Here is an 18895-nt window from a genome sequence, read left to right on the forward strand (position 1 = left end):
CCATCCATCTGTGAAATACACTCAAACCTGCTTTGCCTTTTCACCAGACCACAATGACCAGCTCCAAATCCGACCTGGAGGCAAAGGAAGGCCAGATTCCCAATGAGTCCAACTTCTTGGAGTTTGTTTCCTTGCTCGGTTCCCTCAGTATGAGAGGAGGGAACGCACAGGAAGAGGAGGAGAAGAAGAGCAAACAGAAAGTGGATCCTGAAGAGGAAGAAGAAGGTTAAACCACTAAACAAAAGATAGAGCTTGCATGCTATACTGTCAGCTCTAACCCATTAGAGCTTGCATGCTTGCAGAGGAAAAGAAAACCAAAATAACAAAAGCTGGTATCTCCTTCTCTCCTGTATTCAGATAATCGGAGTGCAGCTCTAGGGCCGGATCCAGCAGCAACAGACACCAGCACTGACAACAAATCAGAGCGACCCAAACCACCCACCAGTCTCCCAACGAACCCACCGCAAGCTATAAAGCCCACGCACATCCCCATTGTCTCTCCTGACAGGTAGGCGTGCTCGTGAAGTTAGCAAAAAATACCAGCCGGATTCACACAAAGAGCTCTGTTTTTCCTCTCGTAGTCCGCAGACGGACAGAGACAAGGATCCGGACTACGACTCCCTCCCATCTCAGACCTCTCAGTCTGAGAGCTCCATGCTGCAGGTCATCTGCAGACCTGAGGCCACCTGTAAAGAAGAGGCCTACACCTTCCACACTGTGCACAGTAAGAACCGGACAGTGTTTTCATCTGTAAAACTGACATCCGTGCATTCAATGTGTTTTACATCTAATTCCCGGCTTCAGAAAGCGGGCGGATAAAGTAGCATTTTCCAACGTGTTCAGCCGAATGGCTCACCAGTGATCTCACATCCAGACAGGAAGACGTCCGGACGATCTGAACGTGTCTGTGTTTGTGTGATCAGGAGACAGACCTCGGAAGCTGTACGCAGAGAGAGCCCTCAACTTGCCGCTGGGAGCAGAGCTCATTACAGGCAACATGTGGTACGCAGGCCGCTGATTCCCCTCCATGCACCGAGCTCTCCTCACCGTTTTCTCCTTTGCTCGCGCAAGTTTCCCTCGTTGTTCTGACGCATTTCCACCTGCATGTCCACCTGGTCGTCTTGAGACGTTTAACTTTTCATTTTTTCCAACCTTCTGCATGTCGCAGTATTCGTACCATTCGAACTTTGTTGTGCCACAGCCACAAAATTCAATGTATTCAATTGTAATTTTATGTGATGGACCAACATTGTGCATTTTTGTATATTGAGTCTGAAATTGTTGCCTTGTTGTTCCGTTCAAAATAGCTGAGGCTTTGATGTCTGTTTTAAAGTCTTGCTAATGGATAAATAATTTACTTCAGGTCTGGACTTTGTTCTCAGCCATTGGGATTCAACCTTTTTGCCACCCGGGCCAAAATTGTCAAGATCAGAGAACTCGTTGCCCACAGAACCATATCTATTCTCTTTAAAAAATAAATAAATAAATAAAAACTCAAATAATGGCAAAACATTATTTCTTTTTTAATCTGCTCAATAATAAACTAAACAGAATATTTCACTGAAGTGAAAAAAGATACATTTAAAATCCCCAAAAAACTGAAAAGAGATTTGAATCACACCCACCGGCCACACAAAATCATTCCGAGGGCTCCGAATGGCCCGAATGGCCCAGTCCAAAATGTGGCCCAGGCGCCACATTTTGGACACATTGTAGATCTGAATGTATGGAGTGCTTTTTTTTTTTTTACCTGTTGGAAAGTTTCACATATTTTGCACTCTACAACATCCCCACAGCTTGATGCTGCCACCACCGTGCTCAACAGTAGGGATGGTGTGTTCAAGGTGACATCCAGTTTTTCACTTTTCTTCACTCGTAGTGTTTGGCTTGTGGCCCAAAAGTTCTGTTCTGGTCTCCTGTGATCTCTGAGCGCCTTCCTCCATGTGTCCGCTGGTGGCTCTCTTTAACAGTCTTTACGTGTTACCATGGTTACAGTGTAATCTGTTTGTTCTTCAGCGACCTGCTGTCGACTTCGTCCAACTCGGAGTGTCAGGACGGCGCAGCGGGCGCTCACACCGACTGCCCCTTCCAGCGACGCATCATTCCCGCTCACAGGCTGCGGCCACGGAGGACGCACCCAGAGATCTTTCCGGTCTTCATCTTCTTCTTCAAATACTAACTAGAACTATAGGAAAATAAAAAGTATCTAACAGTGCTATTGCTGTTATTTTATCTACTCACTTTCCTCCTTTTACAAAGTGATTAACTGATGTTGTGTCCTCTTTCTTTGAATCTTTCTTTCTTTCTTTCTTTTTTCTGTCTTTGGCTTTCTTCTTCCTTGTGACTATTTCCTTACATTCTTTACTTCCTGTATCCTTCCCTCTGCTTTTTCAGTTTTCCTTCCCTCCCTCCCTCCTTCCTTCCTTTTTTTTATTCCAAGAAGTTGAGTCTAGAATCATCTGGAATGTTTATATGCTTGTAAACATTTTCTGGCTGCTCTGCCTGTCCTAAGTATTTTCACTAAATGAAGAACAAACATGTTGTATCCACACTCTGGAACATTGTGACACTTTCTGTTGTTCCTCATTAAAAGATAACCAGGTTCTGAATATGTTCATGTTTTTGATTTTTTTCTATGGCAGGAGGAAGACTCCTTGGATGAATCTTCGGAGACGTCCACGCAGGAGAAGCCGACGCGAAAGGTTTATTACAAACTCCAGCTGTTACCCGGGAAGTGGGTCAGTGTGTTGTATGACCGTCTGACCCTGCTCGCGCTTTTGGACAGGTAACTCCCAAAATCTCTTGGATCAGATCTTACATACTCTACAGGCGACAGTGTTTGTGCTTTAATCTGCTTTGGTCAGTTGTGACAAGCGGCGCCACTGCTGTGACCCGTCCCTCTTCCTTTCCATGTGCTGTTTTCCGAAAGAAACCAGGATTTTCTGGAGAACATCGCGGCGGTCTTCATGGCCTTCCTGGTTTCCTTTCTGGGTTTTGTGCTTCTCAACCACGGATGCTTCAAGGACTTCTGGGTCTTCCAGTTCTGCCTGGTCATCGCTAGCTGCCAGTACTCCTTGCTGAAGGTAAACAGGGTCGTATGGTGGAGTTGTGTCAGGCTGCAGAGCAGGTTTGTGATTATACTGCATGTGCAATATTGCATTGGAGTTTTAATAACGCATTTTAACTATACTTTATTCAGGATCGAATGATTGTACCATGAGCAAACTGAGGGATTTTTAAAAGCAAAAACGGTCTGAATTCTGAGTAGATTCTTTCTCATTGAAATTAATTCAATCATACCTGGAAATATTATTCAGCAAACCTCAAATACATAGTATCAAGGGTTTGTTTTTGGGTCAACATTTTGTGCAGACAGACATCTACCAGTTAGTATGTCTTGATATCACTTGTGGTATACCACAGGGGTCAGTTTTGGGAGCCGAACTATTTGTTGTGTGTGATTTTTCTTTTGCTTCCTTGCAGAAGTTGTTACATTTTTTTCTATCGTTTGAACAAATTAGCATTACTTTTTTTTTTACAGAAATAAATCTTTTTGTGTGGTGTCACATTTTGAAAACTTGCAAAGGCTTAATTTGAACCGAGGTGCAGACAAGAGGAAGGAAATGAGCTAGCTGCTTTGCTCTGATGTTACTATTAAAACCATTGCATTTGGATGCTTTTTATTAGCTGCTGCCTTTTGCTGAATTTGGAATTTCATTCATTGTTTTGAATGTTTAAATCAGTAAGCTCCAACTCTCAGCCTTGACCTTTGCTTGACCCTGTGAGGCGTTCTGTCTTAGCTGAAGTACAGTTTGTTTGTTCTTCCAGAGCGTCCAGCCAGATGCTGCGTCACCAACGCATGTGAGTCTGCCGTTTCGTTCTGAAATATTACAAAACAAAAAAACAGAGAAGAGGATAAAACCCTAGAAACACGTGAACACCCTGCATGTCGCTCTCTCTGTTTGCTTCTTTTTCTGCCTTAGATATTTGACACCACAATTAAAAATAAATCTATTTCAAAGCACTGAAGTTATATTTACTAAAGACGACCTCCTTCTGGCTTCAGGTTCCGTTTCTGTCAAAGCAAATGTAAAAAAAACCCACAACGCCTTAACAATGAGTAAACATCCTTCCTGTTTGATATGTGTTACTGTATACCTGTGGCTATGTTTGTGGGGACTTTCCATTGACTTCCATTCATTTCTACAGCCTAAACCTTACCCTTATCCTAACCCTAACCATTACATACCTAACCCTAACCCTATCATACCTAACCCTAACCCTATCATACCTAACCCTAACCCTATCATACCTAACCCTAACCAAAACTCAATTCACACCTTAGTCCTAAATCTAACCCCTAAGCCAAAAACAGCATGTCCCCTTGTGGGGGAACAGGATTCGGTCCCCACAAGGAGCAGTGGGTCCCCACAATGTAGCATGTGTCAGGAAAATGGTCCCCACAAGGTATTACAAACAAACACATGAATGTGTGTGTGTGTGTTCAGGGTCACAACCAGCTGGTGGCCTACAGTCGAGCAGCCTACTTCTGTATTTTCTGTGCTCTGATTTGGCTGCTGGAGCAGCTACTGAGGAGGAAGGACCTGCCGGTCTCCACTCTGTACGGAGTCACCATCATCTGCTACGATGTGCTGAGCTTCGTTAGGGACGTTCTAGTTGGTAAAAGGGCAGATCATAAAAATGCTGTAGTTTTGTTTGCTTCAAACTCATTTCCTGTTTTAAAAAAAGAAAGGCTTTTATTTCTGCTAATTACTAAGAAATGTTTGTTTTGCGCATGAACCAGGTTTTACCTACTGCTTCCCGTTCGCCTTCCTGGTGGGCCTTTTCCCTCAGATCAACACCTTTACCATTTACCTGCTGGAGCAGATTGACATGCACTTCTTTGGAGGAACGGGTCAGTACTGGCGATGAATGAACGTCTCAGAGTTGAGCTTAAAGGCGTTTTTCTCATCGTGTTTTGCCACATTCTGTTGTATGTTGACAATATTACGCCACAAATCCCGGCTGCATCAAATTAATCAAACCTCTGAGAGTGTGGGTTGGTCAGATTTATCCCGACAGTGACCTTGTGTCATTGTCAGATTATAATTCTCATGTCGGTAATCCCAGATTTATGCAGAAAAACCCTTTTGTATAACAATATATGAAGCTAGAGCAACTACTACTGAAACTTTGGCGATTCCTGCCACTTGGTGCTCACTGCCCAGCATGTTTTCTTTACACAATGCTAATATTTGTGGAGGGTGATGAATAAAAACGTTGTTTATAGAGCACAGGTGAATACAATACTTTCTGCTCTAAGTACAAAAATATTTTTAAAAGCATCAAGAAGAAAAAGAAGCCATAAACACGCACGCTTTGACAAGTATTAAGTCCACATTGTTTATGTGTTACCATAGAGACTAGCCTCAAATCTGGGTTTAATATGGGTCACCACCAAGTGTGCATGTGGGTTTGAAGTAGGCCAAAGACTATGTGGGTCAAAAAAGTAAATATGTTGCTCTCTGGTCCCTGTAACCCAGCACTTATCTTTGTATAAGGAACAAAAATTTCAGAGAAAAAATTAAGATTAAATATTACCTGACAGGTGTCGACCTGCTAGTTTCCTCGGTTGTTGCTTCTAGTGACTGCTGTGTGCTTTTCACCACGTTCTCCATGTCATTTGTGTGCCTCAGCCGCCACAAGTCTCATCTCAGCGATCTACAGCATCCTCCGCAGTCTGGTCGCTTTGTCTCTGCTGTACGGTTTCTGCTTCGGAGCGCTCAAGGTAAGTCATTTACGTAAAATTGACCTTTTTTTGGAGATTTACGTCACAGTATAATGTTTGTTCCCTCATCAAAAACGTTCATGGAGTGTTGCTTTGATTCTTTCATGCATGTTTGAGAAATCCTTTAATCTCCCGTGGCAACCATTCTGGTTCTGGTTGGACTTAGAACCGCCTCAAGGTGAACCATCGCCACCATTCCCCGAGATGCACTTTCCAAGCTTCTGTGCGTTCTGTTCAACTCCTTCAGACTAGCCATCAGCAATTAGCAAACACTTAGTGGAACTGAGCTCATTATAGGAGTTACTTCTCAAAGAAACACTGGGCAGAGCTTCAGAAAGAGCAAGAGTATTTAAAGAAACAGAGCCCCAATTTCAAGGCTTTAAATTACAAAGTCATAAAATTCTTTTAAGTCATATAAAATATAGCATTTTTATAACAACTGAAGGTAACATAATCACTCGATTGAGCTGTAAGATGACATTATGTAACTGGAAAACATAATAAAACATAACATAATACCACCCCTTTAAGCAGAAAGCAAGCTCAGACCTGATTCAATCTGCATGTTTTCCTTAAATATTAATCTTAATCTGAGTTGGACGTCTTTAAGTAAATAGATGGGCGACATGTGGTCCACACCAGATTGCAACTAGAGGGAAAAAAAATCTTAGTTGTTGAAAAAAATATGGAATAAAGACAGGTGTGAGTGTGTATTTGTGTGTGTCCATAGGAGCCGTGGGACGAGCAACACACACCGGCCCTGTTCTCTGGTTTCTGTGGCCTTCTGGTTGTGTTTTCCTATCACCTCAGCCGGCAGAGCAGCGACCCCTCTGTGCTGCTGTGAGTTTGTGTGTGTGTGAGTGTGTTTAGCTGGTTTTAACTAGAAGCGTCACAATAAAGTAGGTTGAATACATGTGCAGTCAAATTTAACTCCTATATCATCTAGACGATCATATTATTTTCCTATTTTGTGCTACTTTGTAAATACGCCAAAGTCTTTGGTTGTAATGTGACTAAAGGGAACCGAGTTATAAGGGAGTGAGCGCTCTTGTTTTTATTTTCCAGATCGCTCATCAAGTCCAAATTAATGCCCGCACTTGTGGAGAGTGAAGAAGAGGAGGAGGAAGATGCAGACATCAAAGACCCGCTGCCCGAGAAACTGCAGAGCTCCATGGTAACCACGGAGCGACACGCGCGGTGGTTTGGGTTTATCACCCGGCCACTGGACCCACTGACACACTAATCAGTACCGCCTCACAGTAGCCGCAATCAGACAACCGGTACACGTAATCCCAGAGCGTAAAGCAGCGTTTGCAGTTGATAAGCGCACGTGATTACCGGGTAATCTGCGACACGGACCTCTCCAAACAACATTTATAGAGTTAGCAGGGATTGGGAAGCACTTAAATGGGAAGCTATAATTACAAACAGACAGAAATAACCCCACCGTATGAGCGTGAAATATTCTAGAGGATTATGGGTAATTGGAGCCTCCTTTTTTTAAATTTTTACATCCGCAGAAGGAGATTCTGTTATCGGATTTGGTGGTTTGCTCCGTCGCCTACATCCTAACCTTCGCCATCACGGCGAGCACTGTGTTCCTCTCTCTGAAGGTCAGCTTCCCACTTGTTTTTGTGCTGTAATATTTTATTATTCTGTAATATTTTTTTTTACCTTTCCTGACGAGGTTTGCTCTCCTCCAACTCACTCGCAGCCCTTCGTGACCATCGTGCTGTACGCTCTGGCGGGGACGGTGGGGTTCGTGACCCACTACCTGATTCCTCAGCTGCGGAAGCATCACCCCTGGTTGTGGATCTCTCATCCGGTTCTGAAGACCAAAGAGTACTACCAGTTTGAGCCCAGAGGTCTGTGTCGTTTCGGGCTTTGAATTAATTTACTTGAACTGTTTTCATTTCCAGGGTGGAATGATGATTCACTTTTCGGTGTTTTTAAATTGAAAGGTGTTTTTTATGCACAATTTCGATGTCGATGTGGGTTTTCTATTCACACAGGGTGAGAATCATTCATAGAAGTTGAAGTTTTTTTACTTATACAACCAGTAATTTTACTGTATTTGGTTAAAAGTCTCTTAGGAAATTGGAGAATGACCTTTTTCTGATGAAAAACAAAAAACAATCCAAAGTCCAGCGCTTTAAAACATTTTCACAAGATTTTAATTAAAAAAAAATCAATGAAGTTGTTTGTTGTGTCATCATTACACAGTGAAAAAAAATAAACACTTCAAGTCAAAAATAGCACTTAAAACACCTGATTGTAAGTGAGCTGTATAAACACGACCGCAAAACATTTAGCGTACAAGACGTCCCGGTTTTTGCATATTTTTGCAAATATTTCTCATCCTCGGAGGCTCTGAGCTCCTGCGAAACTGTCTCCCTGCTTCTGTTTCAGAGGACGCCGTGCTCATGTGGTTCGAGCGCCTGTATGTGGGGCTGCTGTGCTTCGAGAAGTACCTGGTCTACCCCGCTATCGTGCTGAGCGCCCTCACCAACGACGGCTTCGCCCTCAGCCACCGCAAGAAGCTGGGAATCCAGTGAGCGGCCGAAAACAAACTCGCTCGACCCCCGTCGGTCCGCTTGCCTGACCTCTCTCATCTGTCGCCGCTTTTTGCAGCTGCGACGTCCTCCTGACGACGGTTGCCGGGCTGAAACTCCTGCGCTCCTCCTTCTGCGACCCCAGCTTCCAGTTCCTCACGCTTCTCTTCACGCTCGTGTTTTTCCACTTCGACTGTCCGCACGCCTCTGAGAGCTTCCTGCTGGACTTCTTCGTCATGTCGATTGTCTTCCACAAGGTAATCGGCCACGCCTGGAAGGGCGACCTTCAACCTCCCACTTTGTTTAAAACGTTCACATACAGAAACATTTGGCTTGTGCAAAGCCTTTATAACAACGGGTGTCAAACTCGAGGTCCAGGGGCCGAATCTGGCCTGCCACAGCTTTTTAAGTGGCTCTCTAGACTCCAAACTACATCAGAAAGTCCTTCCAGTTTTTCCACAAATCTGCAAAATTCACACAAAACCAATGAATCTCTGCATTTTTTTTTCTGACTTAATGCAGATTTTCTCAGAATTGGTCAAATTATAGTCCGTAACTGATATGGCGAGTAATAAAAAGTCACATTTAACCTCATACGTTAGTGTAAAAGTTACTTGCAAACAAATTGGCACCACAAAATCTGTAATTCTGAATTGTCTAGGAACAACTATTTATTGATGTTTTAACAGATTTAACTGGTTTTGTCAATATTTTCTGGCACAATTAAGAACATTCAGATTTTCAGACAAGGCTTAAAATGAAAGTGAGTTTGACAGCGCTGCTTCATAATGTCTCGTCGCAGGGCTGTAACTTTCCTCCTTACGCCAGGATTTACTGTCGACCTTTAAAAAAAACCCCCGTCTCTGGTGAGTTTACGCTGGAGGTCAGACTGCTCATTTGCGCGCTCAGCCCCCAAATCCAGTTCGCTGATATCCCTGTAGCTCAGGAGAATCTTATCCAACATCGCAGCAGAGGATCATTCCTGCCGATACAGTGGAAAACCCTGCTGGGAAACGAGGCAGAAACTTATCACGTAGCTTAACAGGTTTTAGATTCATTTTGGGTTTTGTATAAGGAGTGAAATTTTACTTAACGTCAAACTGACTGTGTGTTTCTGTTTTTTTTTGTTTTTTTTTTTCCTGTCCAGATGCGCGAGTTGCTGCTAAAGCTCCACTTCATCCTGGTTTACATCGCTCCCTGGCAGATCGCCTGGGGAAGCGCCTTCCATGCCTTCGCTCAGCCTTTTGCCGTGCCTCGTATCCTTCCCCAAACACTGCGCCGTTACAGCTTTCTGTTTTCCCTTTTGTTTAGTCACATTTAAATGTTCCAGTCAGATCGTCAAATAAATTGTGACAGGAAACTGAGATGTTTCGATCTGTGACTTTCACCTCGGCGCACTCTCGTGGAAGTCGCTTGCTTTTTGTCGAATCACAAATTTTGAGACCTGGAGAGCTTTTTTTTTCTCTCTCTAGATTCTTGTGTGGCCTCCTGAAAGAGTCACTGATGCACCCCTGGAGTATTTGCCACTTTTAGAGAAGCTTTCCACTGTTTCATGTTTTCTTCTTTTTGTGGATATCGTCTCTCACTGCGGTTCACCGGAACGTCAAAGCACCAGAAACTCTTTCCGGGTTAATCGTCTGTTTTGAGTTTCTGTAGGTCTTGTTGCTTTTTGAGCTCAGCTGGCCAACTTCATGTTGTTGACAGGTTTCAATTTAACAATTTTCTGATTTTACAATAGAAGAAACGGAATGAAAATATCCTTCATCGTCCCGCGATGGGGAAATTTCTGTGCAACAGCAGTAAAGCAGCGCTTAAAGCAAGTACATTCACACACTGATATATGTGCAGTAAATAAATTTACCATAAATACTCTAGTTATAAACATAGCATAATCCAGTCTAAAGGAGCTGAGTTGGTTAATTACAAAACGTTCAAAATGTGTGTATTTGAGCTCTACAAATACACACTAGTTACAATGAGTGACAATAAAACGTGGGCAACAACAGACGTGCAGATAAAAGCATAAATGTTATTCAGAATGAGCAAATAAAGCTGAACAATCAGGAGTGGGTTATGAAATTGCAACCAAAAATGTGCTTTATTGCAATTAATTGGTGCCTTAACTATGGAGGGAGTCACGTATCTGAAAACTGAATTCACTTTATATATTTGCCGATCTGAAACATTTTCATTTGACAAAACAACAAGAACGAAACTAGTCTTTAAGGAAGCAAATACTTTTCTTTTCGCTGTACATCCCAGTTCCCACACGTCGCTTCCACCTTTTTACTTCCCTTCACTTCCTTCCGTCCAGACTCAGCCATGTTGCTGCTGCAGACTCTGCTCACCACCATCTTCTACACGCCGCTGGCGCCCTTCCTCGGCAGCGCCATCTTCATCACGTCTTACCCGCGGCCCGTCAGGTTCTGGGAGCGAAACTACAAGTGAGGCCTGTTACTGAACCGAGAGGCGTTTTGTCGGCACAGCCTCAAGATTTCAGAATAAAGCTGTCCTATGAAGCCTGTCAGCTTATTTATTTATACGCCTTTCTTGATGTATTCATGTAATGTTTACGCATTCATGAACAGAACTGGTTTATCTAATAGGAAAGTTGCTAACAGGAAAAATAAAATGAAAAAATACCTTCTGAGTTCCTTCTAAAGCTGAGCAAACCACCGACACGCAGCAAATCTTTCTCTGTCTCCTCTCACTTATTTATGAGCATTTCCACGAGAGGCATCTAAAAATACTCTGACGGCTTTGTTGTGCAGCCTCTCTGTTTAGAGGCTGTTTAGAGGCAGAATGAAATCCTGGACGCTGGCAAATCGCTGGCAGCCTGAGCTCAGCTGGGGTCTGATGAGAAAGTCGTCAGTTTGAGTCCTGATACGCGGCAATCGTTTAGGTTTCCACGTGAAATTATTGCACGATTGCAAAGGGAAGGAGACAGCTTTTTTTTTCTTGAGGTTTTTGTAAATAGAAGTCTGCAAAGCCATCTTGAACAGATTGACCATTTTTGCACAATATTTTTGTGGCGAGGTCCGAGTGACAAACATGGCTAACGATCCTGTTCCATTTCCTGTTCCTGTCAGCACAAAGCGCATCGACAACTCCAACAGCAGGCTGGTGTCCCAGGTGGACAAGGAGACAGGTTTGGTCGCCGTACTTCTTCACTTCTCCGTCCCCCACCCCTCCTCCACCTCCTTCCGTTAAATCCTGTCAGAACATGTGACGTTTTCTCTCCGCTGCCCCCTTCAGGTTGCGACGACAACAACCTGAACTCGATTTTTTACGAGTACCTGACTCGCTCGCTGCAGCACTCGCTGTGCGGGGATCTCATGCTGGGCCGGTGGGGCAACTACAGTGCCGGAGACTGCTTCATCCTGGCCTCTGACTACCTCAACGCCCTCGTCCACCTCATCGAGATCGGCAACGGCCTCGTCACCTTCCAGCTCAGGGGGCTGGAGTTCAGAGGTACAGCTGGACTTCTTCACGCAGCTCCTCCAGACTAGTGGCAGCAGCAATTGGCGAACAATCTGCCGGAGCTGCCCGTCTCCACCAGTGGACTGTTATTTAGTCCATTCTTCTTTGCAAAACAAAGTTGTGCTGTTTTATTTAAGAATATCAGAGTATTTTGAAAAACATGGATATCATTGTTTCTTTTACACTTTACGATCATGCACTATTTAGTGCAGGTCTGTCAAATAAATTCCACATAAAATACTCTTAAAGGGGCGGTGTTATGTATTTCCCAGGCACGTAGTCCCATATCACAGCACAATAAAGTAACTATGTTGCCTCCAGTTGCTATAAAAGTGCTTTAGAGTGTAATCACACATAACGGATAATAAATTTGACTTTGTAATTTGGTGCCTTGAAATTGGGACTCTGTCTCTTTAAGAAGCTCCTGCTCTTTAAAACACTCCCCGTTCGTCATCACAACTATGCTTCTCTGTGACATTTACAGAGGAGTTGGACTGAAAAATTGCTAGTTATATAGAAAATAAAGACATTTTCCCTTAGTATAAGTTATGAAATGAGACAAATTTCTTGTTCCACTGGCAGATTGAGTACTTTTTTCATCAAAATTAAGGTATTATTAACTTAAAACAAGCTCCTGTGTTGTGATGTAAAGTTGCTTGTAAATTAGTTTTGTCTTTTTTTTAAGTGCACTAAGGTTTTGTGCATAGGAAACTAGACCAAACATACTTGGTGAGATTTAGTATTTCTGCAGCGAAGACTCAGCCAGTCGGAGAACTTCTAGTTGAATTGGACTTCATTGAATTTGAAAGGGTGCATAATCTGCCCGTGTGTGTGCGTGTGTGTGTGGTCGTCTCAGGCACCTACTGTCAGCAGAGGGAGGTGGAGGCCATCACCGAAGGCGTGGAGGAGGACGACGGCTGCTGCTGCTGTGAGCCGGGCCACCTGCCTCACACGCTGTCGTGCAACGCCGCCTTCAACCTGCGCTGGCTGGCCTGGGAGGTGACGGCCACCAAGTACCTGCTGGAGGGATACAGCATCAGCGAGAACAACGCCGCCACCATGTTGCAGGTGTACGACCTCCGAAAGCTGCTCATCACCTACTACCTGAAAGTACGTTTTTGCTCTCCGGCCCGAAAGCCCCGGACGAGGGGCACGTTCAAGTGGTTCGACTGCTCCATCTCCCCCTCCGTCTCCGCCCGCAGAGCATCATCTACTACCTGGTCCACTCGCCCAAGCTGGGCGCTTGGCTGAAGGACGCCAGCATCCAGGAGGCGCTGCAGTCCTACACCAAGTGGCACCACATCGAGCGGGACCCGCAGGTGTTCAGCGTGAAGATCGACGAGGACTACGTCCACTGCCTGCAGGGGGTGACGCGCGCCAGCTTCTGCAACGTCTACCTGGAGTGGATCCAGCACTGCGCTAGCAAGATGGAGACGGTACAGACCGACCCGCGCGCCAAGGGGGTGAACGTCTTTCTCGCGAAAGATTCACTGTTTTGTTTATGTTTGTAATCTGATGTTTTAGCCTGTGGACAGCGATGAAGACTCCCCTCTGGTGACGCTGTGCTACGCCCTGTCTGTCCTGGGAAGGAGGTCACTTGGCACGGCGTCGCACAACATGTCCAACAGGTAAAAGATGACGACGCACGTGTATGGATAAACTACTACGTTTCATAGATGTGTTGGTGAAAATTGGCAGGATTCTGTGTGGCAAAATGAAAAAGAACAACAGAAACTTTCCTAAAACTTCTTTGTTTTGGGACGAAAAGGACTAGGAAGCATATATTTAACCTATTGGAACAAGAATAACTTTAAAAAGACATTTTACAGTAAGGTCAGTTGAACACTAGTGTTTTCTGGTTAAATATAAAAGTGTTCACAGTAACTACTCATTTCTCAGCCTCTGAAACAAAAGTGATTTGACAGAAATGACCTTTGCTGTGAATTAATGAAATATAGAAACTAAACTGATCAGACAAGAGTTTTCACATCACAACTTGGAGTTTTAACAAACAGGATAAAGGTATTCCGAGCTGTAGCCAGTTTTGGCATCTGGATCAGAATATATCCAGATGCCACAAGAAGAAATAAAAAAAAAAACTCTGGCCATCAGGGTGTATCTCAAAGAAACTTGGTAGTTTTCACAAAACATACCCAAAATCCAATTTGGTAAAAAAAAATTGTTGACTCGTCAAAAGTTGATGCAGATATTTAGAAATTTAAGTCTGCAGTTCTGGTCTGGAAAATGTTTAGGAAGCTTCATTTGATTTATCATGAATTCCTTTAGTTCAACCTTAAACAATTGGAGCTTTGTACCGAGTTCTTTCCTGCAGCCGCAATGAAAGACCAGAAGAGGGCGCCAACAGCTAAATCCTAAAAAAACTGAAACAGATTTCTGTTGTCAAGGAGCTTTTTTCTTCATCTAGTTTTTTATCAAAGGCTGCCTCACATTTTATTGCCTCATTTCAAGCTCTAACGTGGCTGCTTTAATTATTTGAGGAACAAACAACAACTTCTTCTTCTTCTCTTCCTTCATAAAGCCTGGAGTCCTTTCTGTACGGCTTCAACACCCTGTTTAAAGGCGACTTCCGCATTGCCACCAAAGACGAGTGGGTTTTCACCGACCTGGACCTGCTGCAGAAGGTGGTGGCACCTGCCGTCAGAATGAGCCTCAAGTTGCATCAGGTAAAGCCGACTCCAGCAGAAGAATCTACTGTGGGTGATTTGAGTCCCCGGTGGTTCACCGCTCCCTGTGAACTGTCCTGCAGGACCACTTCACGTGCCTGGAGGAGACGGAGGAGGCGTCCATCCTGTACGAAGCCATCACGAACTACCGCAGCGGCCTGGTGATCTGCCACGAGAGCGACCCCGCCTGGCGTAAGGCGGTGCTGTCCAGCCGCGACACACTGCTCACCCTGAGGCACATGATCGACGACGGCACAGACGAGTACAAGATCATCATGCTGTACAAGCGCCACCTCAGCTTCAAGGTCATCAAGGTAGCGGAGACGAGCACCCTGAACGCACCGTCGCCACCGTGAGACACGGTGGTGGCAGGATTATGCTGTGATGGAAGCTGTCTGATGGAACCAGACAGGGAAAGAAACCCGACTAGAGGCTGTGAAGGACTTAATGCTGGAGTGGAGATTCGCCTAATATCAAAATGGCCTAGTTAAAGTTCAGATCTAAAGCCACTAGAGAGAATGTTGCAAGACTCGCACATTGATTTTCACAGATCCTGTGAATTAGATCTGCCAAACTTTGAGCTATGATTTAAAACATGACTAGAATAATCTGGTTATTTCATATTGATTATATCTAGAAAATATATATTTTCAACCATTGAAAATTTAAAAAAAAACAACTAAGATATCTAAAAAAATTATTTAATTTACATAAGGTTATTGATATGTTTTTCACTCATTCTATTTGTATCACTTGTGTCTCATGAAAATCCATTCAAATACATGGAAATTCGCGGCTAGCTAAATAAAAACTGAAAAATGAGAGCAGTATACTATATTTACCAACTTGACCAAAATGAAAGATTTATTTTCTTACTGTATTACTTCTGTTAGTTTAACATAATAATTCACTAAAATGCCTTAATAATATAAATTCTGCTCGACTGTCAGGCCAGCGTCACATTTTGACTAACCTTGTCGGAACGAGCAAGATGCTGAACATTCATCGGATCTCTCGCTGCAGATCAATAAGGAGTGTGTGCGCGGTTTATGGGCGGGCCAGCAGCAGGAGTTGGTGTTTCTGCGGAACCGCAACCCGGAGCGCGGCAGCATCCAGAACTCAAAACAAGCGCTGAGGAACATGGTCAACTCGTCCTGCGACCAGCCGCTGGGATACCCCATGTAGGGTGATAGTACCAAGTGTTTTAAGTCTAGTTTCTAGTGCAAATTCAAAGACAAAACTGACTTAAAAGTAACTTTTCAGCAACATGTAGGAGCTTGTTTTAAATGAATAATTGCTCTAATATCAATAAGAAAGTTTCACTGGCAGATATTTTCACTTATAAGAAGCTATTTGTAATTTGGTAGATAATTACACTGTCGACATTGCATTATTTGGTAAATATTGACACATCAAATGCAAAGTTACATTAAAACCTGCATTAAAAGTCCACAAAAATATCAGCTTTGCATTAAAAGTGTAATTATTTACCGAATGACACTTCATGATAAACATTCATGAAGACTCCTTCATGTTATATAACAGTGTCATGTCAGTCTTATGCACATGCCTTCAAATAAAGTGTTACGTTTTTCCTATGTTAAAAGTGAAATAATCTGCCAGTGGAACTCCTACTTTTTCATTAATATTAAGGAATTAAGCTTCTGTTTCCTGTTAAGAAGTTACTTGTATGCTAGTTTGGTCTTGTTTCATGTGTACATTTGCAGCAGAAATATTTTAAATATACTTGGAAAGATTGTGTGTTACCAAGTTCGGAAGCTGACTCGTCACGTTGCTAAATTCAGATTTTGTCCCATCCAGACATAGTATAAAAGAAAGACACTTTTCTTAATTTTTTTTCAGGTACGTGTCACCGCTGACAACATCGTTTGCAGGAACACATCGCACACTCCGCAGCATCGGAGGAGGGGCTCTCAGTTTGGACGCCATTCGTTCCTGGCTCTGCTCTAAATGGTTGCGGTCAGTTTCCATCCCTCACTCCACCAACCGACTAAAAGCTCCTCGGTCAAATTCACTCCTTTTCTGTCCTCCTCAGTTTGCAGAGATGTAAGCAGAGATCAGACTTTCTTTAGTTTGGTCACAAGTTCATTTCCTGAGGTTCTCGAGTGAGACCCTGCGCATAAAAGGCTCGTTTGAAATTATTTTGGCCCGCGCGCATGAAGACGTTCAAGGTCCTTCCAGAGACCACATGACTTCCATGTGGACTTGAACTCAGGGACCTTCCGCAAGTATCACTTCAGGGACACAGCTCCAGTTCTGCAAACGCTTCATAAAACTGAAAGAAACTGATGGAGATAATGCAATGCATTAATTTAATTTTGTTGTAACGATTAGTTCTTGGATGTGGTTTCTTGTTGTAAGTGTTGTAGTCTCTAAGTTCAGCAACTGCTGACATTTACATTTTTTGGTGGATGCTAAAAATATGTTCTAAATACCTGAGAAATGTTGGAGCTACTGCAGAAACCGATGGTGGAGAAGCAGAAACCGATCGTGGTGAAACAGAAACTGATGATGGAGAAGCAGAAACCGATGATGGAGAAGCAGAAACGGATGGTGGAGAAGCAGAAACCGATGGTGGGGAAGCAGAAACGGATGGTGGAGAAGCAGAAACGGATGGTGGAGAAGCAGAAACCGATCGTGGTGAAACAGAAACTGATGGTGGTGAAGCAGAAACCGATGGTGGAGAAGCAGAAACGGATGGTGGAGAAGCAGAAACCGATCGTGGTGAAGCAGAAACCCATGGTGGAGAAGCAGAAACCGATCGTGGTGAAGCAGAAACCTATGCTGGAGAAGCAGAAACCGATCGTGGTGAAACAAAAACCGATGGTTGAGAAGCAGAAACCGATGGTGGAGAAGCAGAAACCGATCGTGGTGAAGAAGAAACATTCAATATTTATTGAAATTTTGGCTGATTGAATATAACATTTTTGTTACAAATAATTGGAGAAATCATGTCAGGATAGTATCATTGTGATAGGAGAGCTGGGAAAGCAGCCACGGAAAAAAAAATCCAGTTTCTGAGTACTACATTTGTCAAACCCATCATTTATAGAAGTTCTCTGGAAATCTTCAAAAGTCACTTGAGCCATTTCCTAAGGCTTGGCTCTTTTAGAACTGGAGGCGAGCTATAACGCGCATTATGCTAACCTCATAAAGCGCTCGTTCAGCTGGTTGTGTTATAGAATGAATTTCTCTGGAAAAGGACTGCGCTGTAATTGTTGTGCTCTGGCTCCCTGCAGGCTGACTGAGTGCTTCACTGAGGATTTACAGATATTGACTCCCAGTGCCGGGGAGGGACTCTGCCAAGTTGATGTAGTTTTAAATACACATGCAGGGACAGTGAGGGTGCGCGTCTGGGAGACAGAGATTACAGAGAAGATGGAGAGGGAAATGGACTTTCTGCTCTTGCAGCTGCGTTGCTTTTCATTTCTCTCTTTAAAAAAAATTTTTTTTTAGCTTTAATAAATCATGTAGTCTCTGTTTTGCTGCTGATCACTGTCAGATATCCGTCTTTGCGGCTGCACCGTTCTCTTTTGGGTTTTCTCAGGTCCTAAATGTCTTTCCGGACAGGACCAAAGTGTCTCTGAGATCACGTCTTCATTCGAAGGTGTTGCTTTCTTTTCACCGAGCGTTAAAATAGATTTTTGTCTCATCATTCAGAATGTATTTTCACACACGTTCCCACAGTTTCGCAACATTCAGCCACCTGGGATTGTCGAAGCTTGCAGATTTTTTGATGGCGCATCGCCGTCTTGCTTCTGCAGCACTGACATAAATAAATAAACAGGAGGTCTGTGTGTGTGTGTGTTTGTCCTGCAGAGTGCGTAAGGACAACCTGACCAGCTGCAACAGCGGCGTGAACATGGAGGACGTGGACTGCGGTGCCGGCGGTTCCTCCTCGCTGAGCCACAACCGGCCGTCCTCTGTCACGTCAAACAGCCTGAGCCTCTACCAGCACAGAGCGCGGACGACGCACAGCCACAGGCATCACAACACGGGTACATGACCAACACACACACACACACACACGCACACACACCCCTCACTGAACCACAAGCCATAGAACGTCTCTGTGGTGCCTCTGAAAAAAGACTTCATTTGTGTTTTTGGTTTTACAGAAATGTGAAAAAAAGTATCCATCCCTGATCGATTTCCTCTGGTTCGATGTTTCATATTGAACACATTTTTAATATCAGACTAAGATTAGCTGACTAAACACCATAAAGCTCTTTCCAAGTGATGCTTTCATCTGTTAAAAGTCAACAGTGACTTAAACCAACCAGGAACATTTCTTTATTAAGATTTTAAATATTTAAAAACGGCGCTAAAAAAGAAACTACACGTAAAATTTTACACATTATGAAACATTT

The 18895-nt window shown here is 43.6% G+C and overlaps 1 protein-coding gene across 3 annotated transcripts in view; it reads left to right on the forward strand.

Moving 5' to 3' along the window:
• Positions 1-18895, forward strand: part of pcnx2 (pecanex 2) — a 28768-nt gene that overhangs the window by 8001 nt on the left and 1872 nt on the right. For 2 of the 3 annotated variants that reach the window (XM_008429196.3, XM_008429194.3), the window contains exons 8-36: positions 48-225; positions 358-508; positions 582-724; positions 924-1002; positions 2017-2152; positions 2643-2785; positions 2930-3083; positions 3829-3861; positions 4509-4680; positions 4805-4915; positions 5697-5788; positions 6519-6628; positions 6854-6962; positions 7309-7401; positions 7503-7653; positions 8198-8339; positions 8420-8597; positions 9488-9596; positions 10655-10784; positions 11430-11488; positions 11596-11811; positions 12677-12930; positions 13023-13256; positions 13345-13448; positions 14360-14504; positions 14588-14818; positions 15528-15685; positions 16368-16484; positions 18345-18523. In XM_008429196.3, the coding sequence (XP_008427418.2) occupies positions 48-225; positions 358-508; positions 582-724; positions 924-1002; positions 2017-2152; positions 2643-2785; positions 2930-3083; positions 3829-3861; positions 4509-4680; positions 4805-4915; positions 5697-5788; positions 6519-6628; positions 6854-6962; positions 7309-7401; positions 7503-7653; positions 8198-8339; positions 8420-8597; positions 9488-9596; positions 10655-10784; positions 11430-11488; positions 11596-11811; positions 12677-12930; positions 13023-13256; positions 13345-13448; positions 14360-14504; positions 14588-14818; positions 15528-15685; positions 16368-16484; positions 18345-18523 (4111 nt within the window). The remainder of the gene's footprint in view (positions 1-47; positions 226-357; positions 509-581; positions 725-923; positions 1003-2016; positions 2153-2642; positions 2786-2929; positions 3084-3828; positions 3862-4508; positions 4681-4804; positions 4916-5696; positions 5789-6518; positions 6629-6853; positions 6963-7308; positions 7402-7502; positions 7654-8197; positions 8340-8419; positions 8598-9487; positions 9597-10654; positions 10785-11429; positions 11489-11595; positions 11812-12676; positions 12931-13022; positions 13257-13344; positions 13449-14359; positions 14505-14587; positions 14819-15527; positions 15686-16367; positions 16485-18344; positions 18524-18895) is intronic. The other variant, XM_008429195.3, reaches the window with a different exon arrangement.

The sequence above is a fragment of the Poecilia reticulata genome, chromosome 15 (assembly GCF_904066995.2).
Source record: "Poecilia reticulata chromosome 15, P_reticulata-male-v2, whole genome shotgun sequence".
Taxonomy (NCBI): domain Eukaryota; kingdom Metazoa; phylum Chordata; class Actinopteri; order Cyprinodontiformes; family Poeciliidae; genus Poecilia; species Poecilia reticulata.